Raw genomic sequence first — 17400 nt, 5'->3', positions numbered from 1 at the left:
AACAATAGGGGAGGGTGGTAAGGATTTGTTCAGGAGACCGACTCAAGGGAATGAACAGCCCTAGCCATAAACTATTATAAAAAGGGAAACTACCGAAAGTAAACATCCTCATTGTATAGAACACTTCAAGATAAGGCACAGATCTGTCAACTTGGCATGCCACCCGTCCCTTGTTAGTGCTGAGTGATCTGTAAATGAGTGAATAGGTACAATGCACATGAAAGAGAGATGTTATTTTCCAAGGAGCGCAGAATTAAATTTCAAGTACTTGAAGGTAGGAAGAATGAGGCAATCAACACTGTAAAGGATTTCTGGGTCAAGTTAGTGAGAACATGTATTTATGTCAGTTTTTATCCTGCCTTCCTACAACTGTGCGCCCAAGGAGGAATGACAAAACAAAATACAGCAAAATAAAACTTACCAAAAAAATTATAAAGCAAGCTGTTAAAGGCATAAATAGATGAAGCTATCTGCCACCAGCAGCAGAGCACACACAGCAGCCTGAAGGTCTTGTCTTAACAACATCTTCATCTGCTAGCAGAAGGTCACTAGACTGGAGGCTAAACAGGCTTCTTTAAGAAGGGAGTTCATCAGTCATTGAAAAGACCATTTCTTGCATTCCCAGCAAACCTGATGTTGACTGGATGCAGAAAGGGATGCTCTCAGAAATATTACTAGCCAGGCAGACTAACATTGGAGGAGGTGGTCTTTCAATCAGCCAGGTCTTTAAAAGTCATAACTAGCATACTGAATTCTCCCTGGAAACCAATATTCCCAGTAACTGGCTCCTAGTCAATAGCCTGGCTGTATCATCCTAGAACACCTATAGCAGTTACATTTCAAAGACTGCTTCCTATAGAACACATGACAGTAATCTGATCAAGATGTAACTAAGACATGTGTCAAGATGGCCAAATCTGATGATTTAAGGAATGAGTGCAGTTGGCACACCAGCCTCAGCTATGTAAAATCTTTCTTTCTTTCTTTCTTTCTTTCTTTCTTTCTTTCTTTCTTTCTTTCTTTCTTTCTTTTTCTTATCCCACTTTGCCTCAAATGATCTCAAGGCGGTGTACATAGCTCTCTTCCTCCCCATTTTATTGTCACAACAATCCCATGAGGTAGGTTAGGCTGAGAGTAAGTGACTGGCCCAAGGTTATCCAGTGAGCTTCATGGCTGAGTGAGGATTTGAACCCTGAGTGAGGATTTGATCCTAAGTCTGACACTCCCAACCACTACATCACACTGGCTCTCTGTGCCAGCACCTGAAAAAATGAACTGTGTCGTATGTTACCATAACATTTTCCTTAGTAAACGGAATCATCTTTATATCTTACTACTCTGTTAATCAGTGGGTCATAGCGGTGGTGGACTTGGGATTTCTTAACTTGCTTTATTGCATGACGGTCACTGGGATGTAAACCTTTGGGGAGGAACAGTAACGTGGTGCTCTTGATTATTTTGAAGGCCTTTCTTTAATTAAATATGTGTACTTGGATTGTTGGGTGGTTTTAAATAAGCATTATATATAATATAATCCTTCTCTTTAATTAACAGTTTAAAGTAACTGTGCCAAAGATCCAATAGTCCAAACTCTTACAATGGACTTACATCTTTGCAAGCTACATCAAATGCACACTTTCAATTTTCTTTGAGTGTTTGGGGCAAATGAAAATATTATTTTTCTCCTCTTAATCAAACAATTGAAACAATGAACTAGATAAATCATAGATGCCGACCAAACACCCATTTAAATTCTAAGTGATGATATAATTTAAACCAACTGGGAACAGAATCTTCTTTAAACACTTGATTTTTACCTCCTCAGTTAACAAATCCATGGTTTCTCTATTTTTAGTATCCTACTGAAGAAGATATGATTGAATGGGCAAAGAGGGAAAGTGAGAGAGAGGAGAAAGAGCGTCTTGCAAGGTTGAAACAACAAGAACAAGAAGATTTAGAACTAGCTATTGCACTCAGTAAATCTGAAATATCAGAAGCATGAAGAATTGCCACAACCATTTGTCCCTTGCCCTGTATGTGTATAGCTAATCAGAAGCTGCTTATGCACAGGGAAGTACAAAAGGCTTTAAATTCCTGCAAATGTGATTTTTGAGCAATGTAATGTCTTATTTGTAATTTTTTTCATATTCACTTTACTCATCTGGCTACTCTTTTTTAATAAAGCGAAGTTCCATTTGTACTTACCTTGATATTCTTGTGTAGTATATAAACCATTACACCAAAGTAAGTTATTATAATGCAAAAAAGACAAATCTGTATTAAGGCACAGCAATGCATTTTTGAAAGATCTCAGAAGGCAATTCTGACTCCAACCAAGTTCCCCTTTGATACATGCCTTATGCAGTGTTGAAGATCTAGAATGTGCAGGTGTGTCTAACAACATAAAATGAGTGAGTGCATTGTATTGCCTTTAAACAAATGGATAGGTCATGTGTTACTGATATTTCCCTTAAAAAATATTAGATGGCTTGTTCTAAGTCTTGATTAGCTTTCTTTTCAAAAGGGCAAATTTTTGCCAATTACTATAATACTGAATTATTTAGGTCTCCCAGGTGGCCCAGTTAGCAAAGTACATTTTCACCTTGTAATCAAATCTGGCCATGTAGCCAACCAAACTGTAGTTTATGGCAAATCTTCATGTACTTAAAAATTGCTGATAATCCTGCTTCTTTCTTGCTAAAATGTTCAGATCTGGTTATCACAGGTATTAGAAATCTATTGTATATTTTAGAGATGATGATAATTGAGGTTAGGTCTATGGAGTGCCTTTATATCTGTGGGCTTCCTTTTAATGAAGGTTCTTCTAGAGTGGATATCTAACAGAAAATCTAGATTCCAGATGCAACTAGTGTTATCTGAAACTTTTAACTGCCATTTTGCCTACTATCGGGTATTTTAAAATGACCTTTTAGGATTGTTCCAAGGAGATTTCTAAGATTACACTGTTTGGCCAAGTTCATTGTTAAGAACTCTGATGCCCCACTGCTAATTGAGCCAATTTCTTATGTGAAATATGCAACTTAAATTGGCAAGTTGACAGCAGAATTTGAAATAGGGTAGGAAGTAGACTACATAAAGATATAGTTTACAACAGTCGGTTGCTGTTGTGTATAATTTATTGAATGCCAACTGATAGTTGCACCTTAAAAATAAATTTCCTTTTATAGTAACGAAGTCAAAATTGAATGTTAATGAAAGTAAGTTATTATCTAATATGTTCTGTTCTGCAGGATGTTAAACTCATTCCAAATGACTCGTTTCACTTCCATCTTCAATACATGCATAGTTAGGCTGCAGCCACACAAAACTGGTGGTTCTGCTTCCCCCCTCCCAAAACACTGTGGTATTTGTGCCTCGAATTAAGAGTTTTTAAATGATTTTTCTTCTGCTGCAAGGAGTTGCATAGTTACCACTATCAGGATGAAACTTTTCCAGTTACCTGTGGATGCTGCTGCAAGAGACTTTTTAGGAAGGTAGTTTTTGCTCAATTTTCCTATAAATTGAGATCAGTTCCGAGAAACTTTTGCACTAGGAAATGAGCATTTTAAAACACCTGCTCAAAAAAGTAACCTAGCAAAACCTCTTGCAAGTATTAATGTTCATAATTTATCTACCCAAATTTTGTATTAACATTAATCGTGCATATTGTATGTTTAACTGGACTACATAGATTTTTCCTTTTTTGTTAAATGTATACTTTGTGGACCAATACAATATCTGTGTGTATATATTATACATATAAATATATATATATTCAAGCTTTCTTGTATAGGATTTAAAGTTCTGAGTCACTTGATGTTACATTTCATGTTACTGACTGATCACAGAACCTTTACTCGAAGGCTTCTAAATAAACCACTGCTGTGTCAGCTTAAATGGCATTACTGTTAAAGTTTTAAAAGGCTTTTAATAACTTGTTCAGGTGGGGTTAGCCTCTATTTATAGACCTTTGTTTAAAAATTCTAAAATAGCTTGTAATTATGAATAAAACAGTTTAAGTATATTATGTTTTGTCTGGTTTTTGTTTTTACTTTTAAGTAAACTGTACAGTGTCTTGTGGAAATATACAGATATGAAACATCACAACTTTAGTTTTGGTTTGAAAATGAATTTTAAGTGAACTTTCCATTCCCTAAAGTATGTTTTTTTGAGAAGCTACTCAAATGTATTATTTCTGTACAGAGTTTGGATTTTGTAGTTCACAGCGGGTGGCGCTGTGGGTTAAACCACAGAGCCTAGGGCTTGTCGATCAGAAGGTCGGCGGTTCGAAGCCCCGCAACGGGTTGAGCTCCCGTTGCTCAATCCCAGCTCCTGCCAACCTAGCAGTTCAAAAGCATGCAGTGCAAGTAGATAAATAGGTACTGCTCTGGCAGGAAGGTAAATGGCGTTTCCATGCGCTGCTCTGGTTCGCCAGAAGCGGCTTAGTCATGCTGGCCACATGACCTGGAAGCTGTACGCCGGCTCCCTCGGCCAATAAAGCGAGATGAGTGTTGCAACCCCAGAGTCAGCCACGACTGGACCTAATGGTCAGGGGTCCCTTTACCTTTACCTTTACCTATTCAATAGCTCAAAGTTGGTATTAGCATCCTAGACATCAGACAAGAAATAGATCCCTACCCCCAAAGCTTTTGAAACCTACATGGGGACAATAGAAACAGCAACAAATGGTGGGTGATACCTGACTATGTCATTCACATGAATGACATAGTTACTTCTAAAATTCAATCATTTGTGGTTAAGTTCTGATACAGATCTAGCCTCCAAATTGGACAGCGTCGGTTTGCCTCTACCTTCATAAATACATATTTAAAAGCACAAAAAATGCATCATGTATGAATGAAGAAGTGCTTATTTGCAAAGGCTTGGCAAAGCTCCCTTGTGATGGAGAGACTGAAAGCGGGAGAAGGCGAGTTGGGGGGAAAGAAAGGTGGCAAGTGTCCATTCTGCAAGGGAAGAGGGGAGGAGACGTTATTGCTGTTGTGATACATGTTTAGAGAATTGGGAAAGGGGGACAAGCTCTGCAAGATCTAAGTAGCCTTGGCTAATGGATGAACTGGTTTAACCATTGTTATGGGGGGCACAAGGGGAGGAAATAAAGAAAGAGGGGGGAGGAGGAGGAGAACAGCTTCCTTTGGGAGTACCCTGGCGATAATAATAATAATTTATTATTTATACCCCGCCCACCTGGCTGTCTTGGAGTTTCCTTCCTGTCCTGCCAGCCCAAACCTAGAAGCTCCCTCTTGCCTGAGCTGGCGCCACACCCTTGACCCGAGGCGAGGAGCTGCAGCTGGGGCTGCTTTCCTTTATCACGCCGGTTTATCAAGTACGCGGCTGCCTCCGAGAGACCTGCAGAGGGCGGTCGCTCCCCTGAGAGGCCTCAGGATGAGGAGGGAGCAGGCGGCGGCGGCGGCCGGCAATTTTATAGGGGAGGAGCCGCCACCCAGCAGCGCGGGGACCTTGCTCTGGAGCCGCCTGCCTCCACTTTCCCGGCGTTATGAGTTTGCCGCTGGCTTTCGAGGCGGAGCGGGATTTTTTTTTACCTCAGCAGCAGCTCGCTTCATCTCGCGACGAGCCTAGCGGAGCCTCATGGACGCGCAAAGTAGCCGCAGAAGCAGCAGCAGCAGCAAGAAAAAGGAGCTGAGGTACTCTGGGGGAGGTGGATCCTGCCTTCGGTTTAGCTAGGTTGGCGCGCTTGTGTTTCACGAGCAAGCTGCCTTGGCAGGCAAGAAACCAACAGGTGAAGCTGTTCCCGGCATGCATGTCGACATTTGCAAATAAACCTGCCGGGAAGTTTGCAGCTGCTGAAGCCAATATGAGTTTGTTTGCTTGCTTGCTTGCTTGCTTCAGTTGTTGTTGTTGTTGTTGTTGTTGTTGTTGTTGTTGTTGTTGTTGTTGTTGTTGTTGTTGTTATATCTCGCGTTTTCTTCCAAAGGAGCTCAAGGTGGTGTGTGCCTGGTTCTCCCTTGCCTCATTGAATCCCCACAACGCCCTTTGGGCTGAGAGGCAGCGACTGGGCCAAGAGCCCTTGCCTCTCAAGTAGTAGTAGTAGTAGTAGTAGTAGTAATAATAATTAATATAACAACAACAACAACAATTTATTTATACCCCGCCCATCTGGCTGGGTTTCCCATAGCCTGACACTCATAACCACGACACCACACTGGCTCTCATATTTAGCATTGTTATGTGGATTGAGTGTATTTCCCACCCCGCTTCCTGACTGTGTGTGTGGAAAAGCATTAAATGTAAAAAGAAAAAAGAAAGGTAGTAACCCTGAGGTGAAAACCGAAATAGAGTGTGTATGAAACCCCTGGAGAGCTGCTGCCAGTCACTGTCAACAATACTGATGGACTAACAGTCTGACTCAGTGTAAGTCAGCTTCCTAAATTCCTAAGGCGGTTACATAAATGTTTAGAAATGGCAGGTGAAAGGGGATGCACTACAGTATTGCCACTTTATGTAAGTTAAGGCGACATATATTGTAGGTACATACTTTCCTGTCTTTATGTCAGGTGAATCTACCGCCAGCCTGAAAATAAATGTTGCAAGCAAGTGGGATTCCTGACCTCCCTGCTATGTGTGTGCAAATTTCTTATTGTGCAAATAAGAAATATTTAGGGTGTGCATGCTAAATTTTGTTCTTGCTCAGGTGCCATATTACCAAAGTCTGCCCCTTGTTTCTCCTAGTGTTCAACTGAAATCTACCCTTCTGTAACTTAAGCCCCTGAAAAACCTGCATTTTACTGCGAACGCTTTTCTCCTAGCACTTTCCCCAGGAAAACCTGCGTTTTACTGCAAATGGCAATCCAGGGAAGACTTGATTGCTGTTTGCTCCAATTCAGCGGTAAAACACAGGTTTTCCCGGGGAAAGTACTAGGAGAAAAGCAACAACAACACTCAGACATGGAGCTTTAAAGTCTGGACCTGTGCCCACTGGGTAGTGAATGGTGATCCAGAAAAAGGTGGCAATTCCAGGTTTTCCCCATTTTGATTAGCCCCACTGTGTCCACCTTCTGATTGTGGTCTCCAGTATGTTCAGATCAAATTACAAAATTATTGCTATATGAAACTGGTTGCTAAGTTATGAGGAGAAAGCACTTTTCACGTGCTCAGAAGGTACCCTTTTCGTTTTTACTTCAAATATTTTCAGGGCTAAGCTTTGCTGTTGGGGGACAGGATGTGGGAATGCTGGAAACAATGTTCCATCCTTGTCCCACAAACCCAGTTTTTTAAAACCCTAGAATATTTCTCTTCCATCACTGCCAAAAGCTCAGTGTGTTTGTGTGTGAGAGCCTGCTTAGGTTGAATGTGCTGCCAGCTTTCTACAAAGCACAGGAGGAGATGTAGACCTATTAAATGTTAAACAGGACTTGGTAAAGGACAGGATATGCCAGAATTGATGATCTCTTTAATGTGCTTATTTGTTATTGAATTATTTATAAGCTTTTCAGTTGGCTAAAATGACAGAGACAGTTAAAGAAAATTACGCTTGATCTTAGTCAAAAGGCCGAGAAGAAAATTAACAGTTGTGGGGGACCATTGTTCATTTTCTCTCTAGTTTTGGCAAGTCATGAGTTGGCTGCTCATATTGGATTACTATGGTACCTCGGGTTAAGAACTTAATTCGTTCTGGAAGTCCGTTCTTAACCTGAAACTGTTCTTAACCTGAAGCACCACTTTAGCTAATGGGGCTGCTGCTGCACCGCTTCTGTGAGATTTCTGTTCTCATCCTGAAGCAAAGTTCTTAACCTGAGGTATTATTTCTGGATTAGCAGAGTCTGTAACCTGAAGTGTCTGTAACCTGAAGCATATGTAACCCGAGGTACCACTGTATTAAGTTTGCTCTGTTTTCATAAAGTCTTCAGAGGGTTGAGAAGGGCTCTGTGCAATAGATCAAAAGCTGTTGAGCACTTGAATAGGAGAGAAAGGGTTTGGGCACTATGCTGTATGAAGGAAAGTCTTTCATTCGAAAGCATGTCAAAGTGCAAGTAGATAAATAGGTACCGTTTTAGCGGGAAGGTAAACGGCATTTCCGTGTGCTGCTCCGGTTCATCAGAAGCAGCTTAGTCATGCTGGCCACATGACCCGGAAGCAGTACGCTGGCTCCCTCGGCCAAAAAAGTGAGATGAGTGCCGCAACCCCAGAGTCTTCCATGGCTGGACCTAATGGTCAGGGGTCCCTTTACCTTTATTCTTCAACACTGTCACTAAGAGTTTTCCCATTTTAGAGATGTGGTGCCATGTAATCACTGATAAATTTGATCCAACTTGTACAGGGTTGAACACTGTTGGATTAAGTTCTATAAGGTGTTTTTTTTTAATTTCCAATCAGCTTGTAGCAATCTACTCAAAATATTTTTAATATTTAGTATGATTCTACTATTGAAACTCCTTGATCTAGATCTTTCTCCCATTTGTCTTGTAAATCTGGAAGACTGAAAGTTTTAAATTTAACAGCAACAAAAAAAGTTTGTCTGTCGTCAGATATATAATGTAATAAGTATTTTCTACCTTAAAACAAACAAACTCAGAGCCAGGCCTACGTTTTTCTTGCTACTCTGTTCAAATTCTTTCCTACATGCTGTGCAGCATAACAGCAGCACATTAAATGGTCATAGGTTGCCCAGAATACACTTCCTTTATTTTTAATCTTTAATGTCTGTTGCTTCTTACTTTCTCTGCTTTATGACTGTATTCTGTGCCCCAGGCAGGTGATAGAGGTCAAGAGGTTCTCTGTCATGCCCTCTGGGATGCTGAGGACACTGTCTAGCCTGGTAGCCGCCTTTTGCACTTCCTCCAAATGCACAGGTATTGGCTCATACTCCAGTATGTTAGTGGTTATGCTCAATGCATTCAACCCAAATTCAGTGTGTTTTTCCAATATAGTATTTTTTTATGTCCTGAACAAATCCACTGCCTGTTTCTGTAAATCAAAATCACAAGTCAAAGCAGCCTACTTTGCTCGTGATGTTGCAATAGCTAACCCATAAATTAGGTTAGAGAAATTTTATAATTAGCCAATGGACTGCATAATCTCTGGGCAACTTCTGATAGAAAAATGCACAGTAACTATACTTTGAAGTGGAAATAAACTTTGATAGGAAATAAACGTTGCTATTTCAAAGCCATGTTGTAAGTCCATTACAACAGCTGGGAAATTTAAAAGGAAATAAATATTACTTTGCATACCAAAAAGTACAATAGCTGATAGGTTTGCTAGTTTAATAGTTTATCCATAATCATCATTGTGTTTAGGACTTAAGAAATACACTAGGGTTATTGGCTAAAACATTTCATATATATTTAAAAGTAACTGAGCTATTCAAATGTCTTTTATCTGGGGGCAGTGATGGGCCGGATGAGGGCTAATAAACTCAATCTCAACAAGACAGTAGTTCTATGAGTCAATGTGGTTCCCAGTTCCAGGCATTAGGTGGACAGCCTGTTCTTCAGTGGGAGTGCTGCCCCATATAGGAGCAGATTCATAGATGAGGGTGATTTTTGATTCCAAGCTGTCACAAGAGACCCAAGTGACTTAAAATGGTGAGACGTAGCTGCGCCCAACTATTGCTGGTTCACTAGTTATGGCCGTTCCTGGACTGGAACAGCTTAACGCCAGTTATCAATGCTCTAATAACCACCCATATAGAGAAATGCAACATTCCAGAAGCTGCAGGTGGTACAGAATGCTACAACCTGGCTGTTGGGCACAGCTGATAGGGTCATGTTACTTCAGTTCTGAAGATACTGTAGTGGCTGCCATTCATATACTGTACCAGGCCCGCTTCAAGGTGTTGGCATTAGTCTGTAATTAGTTTTTTTTTTAAATAAAAAAAATAGTAATCCTTTTATGTATTTCCTAGTATGTGCTACCCCAAACCTTAAGAACTGCTGAAAAGTCTCTGCTTGTAGTCCCACTGGCTAGTGTGGTGAGTAAAATGGTGATACGAGGCATGGCATTTGCAGCAATGGCGCCCCTTTTACAGAGCTCCTCACTGAGATATGAGAGTCCTCCACATTAGCTGTTTTCAGACAACAAGCAGAAACATGCTCTCCATCCAAGCTTGTGGAACCTGGTGCCTCCACTGGGAACTGCTCAGTTGGTGTTAAACTATGGCAGGGCCTTTCCAGTAGTGATTCCCCACTTCTGGAATAGTTTCCCTGGTGAGGAGAGTCTGTCTTCCTCATTATTGACTTCGAAATATTCCTGTTCACCCAGGTATTAGAAAGCAGAAAGATACCATTCCTAGCAACCCTGAAATAATTCATTGAGAGACTGGTTGTATTTAGAATATTTTAAATATTATTTTAATGATGTGTTTGCCACCGTGGACTCCTTTGGCAGGAAGGCTGAGATATAAATTGAATAAATAATAATAAATATCATGTTGGTGTTGATTCTGGATGGAATTGAGGTCTAGTGCTTCAGTTTTTTATAATGGATGTACAATTTAATTTTGTTACATGTTTTATATTGTTTATACTACATGTTGTGCTCTGTGCTCTGATTGGGGGAAGGGCAGGGTATAACTGCTGAAATAAAGCAATTGAATAAATACTAGATGCTGCAGTGGAAATTAGCAATAAATCCATTGCTAGTCAAATATTTATTACTTTTTTTTAGTTGCCAACTGCTGTAGTAGTTGAAAGAAGGAACCATATTCCTGTTTTGTGTGTTTTTTAAAATGATATCGTAAGAACTTGCTTCTATGTTTGATGTGAATGTGTCCGTGTCAATTAAATACTTCTGGAAGTGAGCAAGTTAAGTTTGGTCATGAATTATGAGATGCTATCCTTTGTGTTTTATTTATTATTTCCAGATAATTTTTGAGTGCACAAAATGTTTAGTAGTTCTTATCTCATTTTGCTTAGGGAGGGAAGCAATTCCAGTAGGTGCACTGAGGTCTATTGCTTCTTTTTAGTAGTTAATGTCTTAATTTAATATGAAATTATGCTAATGGTATTTTAAGGGCCACTACATTTGGATCAAAGGACAGAAAGATAATGACATTACTAGGGGAGCATGAAGAACATGGAGAAGGAAGCAGTTGAGTCCATGTGAGCAATTGAAGATAAGTTGCTTGTTAAAATACCATGGAACAAGAGCACGTGAGACCCATCTCTATACTTATATCACAATCACAAGACATATTGTAAGTACATAAGAAGAGCCTGCTGGATCAGGCCAGTGGTCCCTCTGGTCCAGCATCCTGTCCTCATAGTGACCAACCAGATGCCTGTGGGAAACCCATAAGCAGGATTAGAGCACAACAGCACTCTCCCCCAGCTGCAGTTTCCAGCACTGGCATTCATAAGCATTGCTGCCTCCAACTGTAGAGGCAGAGCATAGCCTTCATGGCTTGTAGCCATTGATAGCCCTCTCCTCCATGAATTTGTCTAATTCTCTTTTAAAGGTTAGTGACCATCACAGCCTCCTGTGAGCTGCATGAATACGTAATTTCTTTCATTTGTCCTGTAAAGAAGGTGTATATACTGCTAATTGTTCTGGGGGTTAAAACTTTATCTCAGACTCTCTGTATCATAGAAAAATGGTGGAATAGTGCTACTCTTAATCCTTTTCCATAATTGAACAGTGCTCAGCTTCTGACAATCTATTACATATGTTGTGTAGTGCATTAAACTACCGTATTTGAGGTTTTTTGAGTTTCTATGCGTTGTTATGCATTTCAGGTTTCTCTCTTTTTTAAAAAAAATAGAGCCTTGAACAGGAGCACTCGTAGGGCGTGAGAATCCTCTGGTACATTTTGTTGCAGGTCCTACTTGGAGATGCACAAGCACAAACTGTTGCACCTTTCACATAATTTTTTTAAAAAGGCAATTTCAAACAAGATTGCCTGATGATATTTTCTAATATGGTGTTGATGGAGTAATTGTGCTTCGTATGTGAAAACTAAAGGTGCAATCCTATGCGTGCTTACCTGGGAGTAAGTTCTATTGAACTCAATGATTCTTACTTCTGACTAGACATGTACAGAAATACACTAAGAAAAGCATTCTAATAGTTAACATGCTGACCTTTGGGAGGACGGGACTTCTTTTTCTCATTCCGCATTGGAAACAGAGAAGTTAGCATTAACTCTTTTCTCTTTTTCCAGATCATCTGCACAGGACTTGAATGTTGCTCTCAGTGAATGTATGGCAGCTGTGGATCTGTTTCTAAATAACAAATTCCAGGATGCCCTTGTTTCCCTGCAAACTAAGTAAGCTTGTTTATTTCTTTCTCTAATTATTGTTAGCATTTGTGCTTGACAAGAGAGGAGGGTTTTTTCCAAGCTATGGTGCTAAAGTAACTAGCTTTTACAAGTCTTTCTGTATTGTTGCATGCCACTCCAGTCTCCAAGCAGTGCGAGATTCCAAGGGTTCTAGGCACCTACCAAGGGTTCATGTTTCCTTTGGAATGAGGTACAGCAGAGACTGTGGTGTCTTTATAATATATGGTTTGTTTACACATATATACAACCTGAGCTTTTGTGATGGAGGAGTTCACAGCATTAACACCCCAAGAGGGTCTTGCTGCACCCATAGCCTTGGATTCAAACAGAAAATAAAACATGGCTCTGTCTCTCTCAGTTTGTAGCTTGCTACTTTCTGGGTTCTAGCTTCTAGTTCACATAACTCAACTTTCCACTCTGACCTATTGTCCTTCAAACTACCCACAAGTTGAGGTAGAGGGGAGCATCCATTTGCTCTCTCTCACAAATCCACTTCCTTTCTTCCCTTTAATGTTCTACTGGGAAGCTAACCTGACTATTCCAATAATGAGAAGGGGGCCCAGGCATTCAACTTCACCCACCGTGTGTGTGTGTGTGTGTGTGTGTGTGTGTGTGTTTTCAAAGGAACATAGGAATCTGACTCTCTGATTCTCAAATTATTTTTTAACCTGAAATGAAAAGCATTGAATAAGCCCCAGTGCTTTTTCTGACAGAAAAACTTGTAACTCACTTCCAGACCTAGTGATGTTGTATCCATTTAGGGATGCAATGTACCACCAGCCGAATAGCTGAATAAGTTGTACAAGTAAACATTTTCTTTTTTAAAATTATTTTTATTTTTCAAATTTTCAAAAACAACAGAAAAAAACATTCCATTTAAATTTACATCCAATTCCAATCTTTGTACTTTTTTGGACTTCCCTCAGCCTGTCGGAGAATTTTTCATATTATCACTATTATTCACATTTCTTCAATCTGTATTGCATTTTAACAATCTTAATCTTATCGAATCTTATAAAACAATATTTCTATCAATTATTATCCCAGAACTTCTTGAAAACCTACAAATGTTAAATGCTCTTCACATATACTTTTAATATACTCTGTAAATTTATTCCAGTCCTCGGTGAATCTCTGGTCTCGTTGGTTCCGAATTTTCCCCATTAATTTGTCCATTTCTGCGTATTCCATCAGCTTCATTCTCCATTCTTCTTTTGTCGGGATTTCTTCCTGTTTCCATTTTTGCGCCACCAAAATTCTAGCTGCTGTTACTGCATATAAAAATAACTTCTCATCTTTCTTCTTAATATCATTCCTTAATATTCCTAACAAAAAAGATTCTGGCTTCTTAACAAAAGTATATTTCAACATTTTTTTCAATTCATTATAAATCATTTCCCAGAAACATTTCATTTTTTTACAATCCCACCAACATTGATTACTAACTTTATACATCTTCCCAAGTTTTACTGGTGTTACATACCATCTATATATCATTTTCATGACATTTTCTTTTATTGTAGTACATTTCATGACATTTTCTTTTATTGTAGTACATGCAGTGCACTTCATTCCTTCTTTCCACAATCTTATCCAATCATCAAATTGTATGTTATAACCAAAATCTTTGGCCCACTGAATCATAGCAACTTTAACTTTCTCATCCTTTGTATGCCACTCAAGTAATAATTTATACATTTTAGATAAAATGTTTACATCATCATTCAAAATTTCTTTATGGAACCTAGATTTTTCTTCTTGAAAACCTCTTTCTAACAACTCTTTTTTAAACATCGCATTCAACTGAAAATAATGTAACCAACCAATCATTTACATATTCTTTAACTTCTTCATATGGAAGTTTTTTTGAGAGCTTTAAGAAGTAATGAAAAGATAAAAGGTGTGACAGTTGGTTGTAAGGAATATAAGGTAAAAGCCTTTGCTGATGACTTGGTCATAACAATAGAAGATCCTATCAAAAGTGTAAAGGAAGTATTAGAAGAGATAGAGCAATTTGGAAAAGTTGCTGGTTTTAAATTAAATAAGAATAAAATGAAAATAATGGTTAAGAATATGGATCAAGAGATAATAGAAAGAATACAACAACAAATAGAGATGGAAGTGGTTAAGAAAGTTAAATATCTTGGGATTATGTTAACTCCCAAGAGTATTGATCTTTTTCAAAACAATTATGTACCGACATGGAATAAGATTAAGAGGGACCTGGAGGTGTGGGGGAGAATGAAGTTATCACTTTGGGGAAGAATTGCAATGATAAAGATGAGTGTGCTACCAAAAATGATGTTTTTATTTCAATCAATACTGATAATTAAAGGAGTGACAATATTTAAAGAATGGCAAAGAATTATCTCAAGATATATCTGGCAGGGCAAAAAGCCGAGAATAAAGTTTAAGATATGAACAGATGCAAGAGATAGAGGAGGCTTTGCCCTGCCAGATTTAAAGTTATATTATGCGGCTGCATGTCTTTGCTGGGTAAAATAATGGATAAAGTTAGAAAATACGGAATTATTGGATTTAGAAGGTTATGATAACAGATTTGGTTGGCATGCATATTTATGGTATGAAAAAAAAGTGCATAAAGGTTTTGAAAACCACATCTTTAGAGGTCCGTTGATTGAAGTATGGAACAGGTACAAAAATTTATTGGAGTTCAAAACTCCTCACTGGCTGTTGCCATTGGATGTAATGAGTGTTAAGAAGATCAATATGACTGGGAGATTGATTACATATGAGAATTTAATAGTTAAAGAAGGAAGTACAATTAAACATTTTCTACTCAAGAATAATAGTTGTAATGTGCTTCCACATTTTACTAGTATCTGTGCGAAAATAACCCTTAGTGTTTAAGGATTCTTTGAAAACACTTGCCTAGTTTGCATGACATGGTAATCCAAACAAATGTGCAGGATCCCAGACAGGAGCTCACAGCCACGTTGCTCCTCCTCAGTTCTTTTTACTTGTGTATCAAGCTGAAAGAAGCCAAAATTTGGCTTAATGTGTTGTCTGAGCCTGGGTTCATGGTTAAGCTCACTCCATGGTAACCACGAGCTGCAGCCAAGAACGAACTATAGTGTTGTGTGAGCGAGGCCACTAAATAGAGAAATGTAGTATTATCAGTCTGGTAGTTCCTAGTGCTACCCAATTGTTGGTCTTCCAATGTAAGCTATATGTGGAATTGAAAATGACTAGGCATCGCCACATAGGCAAAGAAGGGATAGAGTATTAATATTAGCCTGCCTGATTAATGTCTATTTGCGAAACTAATACAAATATTTTTTTAAATAAAAATTTGCATTAAAATGTTTTTATTTAAAATTCTATCACACAAATATTTCAGTTTCTTTTTTTTAAAAAAGGAAATCATTTTAGTTCAAATTAAATAACTGATTTTTAAAAAGAAAATAAATATGCCGATAAAATGATACCAGTGCAAAAGATCATAGTGAATGTATGCCAAAGAAGATGCCTCATAATAGGCTTCTTTGTACATGTCAAAATGCCTCTTTTAAAAATGCAAAAAAAGCACTAAGTTGATCAGTACCTGTACAGATGTTGCTATTGTGTTCCTTAGCAATAAGAATTTGATTTTGTTTGAAGTCTGGAAAGAGATGGAAGAACTGCAGGAAAAACAGAAGAACAATGATATGATGACAATGTATTGTAGGTGCCTCATAAAAAGTGAATGAAGACAACCTGGCTGTTCTGTAGTAAACAACTTATTTTTATTTATTTATTTATTTATTTATTCATTCAATTTATATGCCACCCTATCAAAACCAGGTCAAAACCAGCAATTTGAAATAGGCCTGGAAACTAATTGGTAGCCAGTGCAGTTGGACCAGGATCAGTGTAATATACTCAAACCGCCTTGCTCCGGTGAGCAACCTGGCTGCTGAATTCTGCACTAGCTGAAGTTTCTGAATCGTCTTCAGAGGCAGCCCTACATATACCGCAATGCAGTAATCTAACCTTGAAATTACCAGAGCATAGACAACAGTAATTAGGCTATCCCTATACAGATAGGGGCACAGCTGGGTCACCAGCCGAAGCTGATGGAAGGCACTCCGGGCCACGGAGGCCACCTGAGCCTCTAGTGACAGCAAAGGATCCAGGAGTACTCCCAGGCTACAAACCTGCTCCTTCAGAGGAAGTGTAACCCCATCTAGAGCAGGCGACCTCCCAGTCATCTGGTCTTGGTTGATAAGATGTTGGCAATATTCTTTAACTAGAGCAGCAAAAGAAATAATGTGTGTCCCCCTTCATTAGCTTTGGTAAGGTGGCTGCTTCTATAAAAGGGAAAATACTTGATTTTACAAAGGTGGAAGCTGCTACAGTGGTACCTTGGTTTACAAACTTAATCTGTTCCGGAAGTCCGTTCTTAAACCAAAGCATTCTTAAACCAACGCACGCTTTCCCATAGAAAGTAATGCAAAATGGATTAATCCATTCCAGACTTTTAAGGTAAATGTAAAAGGACCCCTGACCATTAGGTCCAGTCGTGACTGACTCTGGGGTTGCGGCACTCATATCACTTTATTGGCCGAGGGAGCCAGTGTTTGTCCACAGACATCTTCCAGGCCATGTGGCCAGCATGACTAAGCCGCTTCTGGCGAACCAGAGCAGTGCACAGAAACGCCGTTTACCTTCCCACCGGAGCGGTACCTATTTATCTACTTGCACTTTGACGTGCTTTCGAACTGCTAGGTTGGCAGCAGCAGGGACCGAGCAACGGGAGCTCACCCTGTCGCGGGGATTCGAACCGCTGACCTTCTGATCGGCAAGTCCTAGGCTCTGTGGTTTAACCCACAGCGCCACCCGCGTCCCCTCCAGACTTTTAAAAGCAACCCCTAAATCAGCAATGTAACATGAATTTTACTATCTTAACAAGACCATTGATCCATAAAATGAAAGCAATAATCAATGTACTGTACTATAAAATAAATAAAACAGTATTGTAGATGATAAAAATGAAAATTAAAAAATTTTCTTACCTGCGCTGATGATAGTCATTGTTTGGATGCGGAGCTTTTATCCATTTCCTCAGTCACACAATCAATCAATCAATCAGTAGCAGAACTGGGATCCGGAACGGATTAAGTTCGTAAACCGAGGTATCACTGTAC

General features: G+C 39.2%; 2 protein-coding genes across 7 annotated transcripts in view; both read left to right on the top strand.

Annotated features, from left to right (window-relative positions):
* Positions 1 to 4024, top strand: part of EPS15 (epidermal growth factor receptor pathway substrate 15) — a 58127-nt gene extending 54103 nt beyond the window's left edge. For 3 of the 4 annotated variants that reach the window (XM_081193144.1, XM_081193145.1, XM_081193146.1), the window contains one exon: positions 1856 to 4024. In XM_081193144.1, the coding sequence (XP_081049270.1) occupies positions 1856 to 2002 (147 nt within the window). In that variant the 3' untranslated portion in view covers positions 2003 to 4024. The remainder of the gene's footprint in view (positions 1 to 1855) is intronic. The other variant, XM_081193147.1, reaches the window with a different exon arrangement.
* Positions 4025 to 5130: 1106 nt separating this feature from the next.
* Positions 5131 to 17400, top strand: part of TTC39A (tetratricopeptide repeat domain 39A) — a 48234-nt gene continuing 35964 nt past the window's right edge. The window contains exons 1-3 of one of the 3 annotated variants that reach the window (XM_081193179.1): positions 8689 to 8828; positions 10991 to 11173; positions 12137 to 12241. In XM_081193179.1, coding sequence (XP_081049305.1) covers positions 11115 to 11173; positions 12137 to 12241 — 164 coding nt within the window. In that variant the 5' untranslated portion in view covers positions 8689 to 8828; positions 10991 to 11114. Of the gene's footprint in view, positions 5664 to 8688; positions 8829 to 10990; positions 11174 to 12136; positions 12242 to 17400 lie in introns of those variants that run through there. The other 2 variants (XM_081193180.1, XM_081193181.1) reach the window with 2 other exon arrangements.

This window comes from Podarcis bocagei, assembly GCF_964188305.1.
Source record: "Podarcis bocagei genome assembly, chromosome: 5".
Lineage (NCBI taxonomy): Eukaryota > Metazoa > Chordata > Lepidosauria > Squamata > Lacertidae > Podarcis > Podarcis bocagei.
This window is presented reverse-complemented; position numbering and strand designations above follow the sequence as displayed.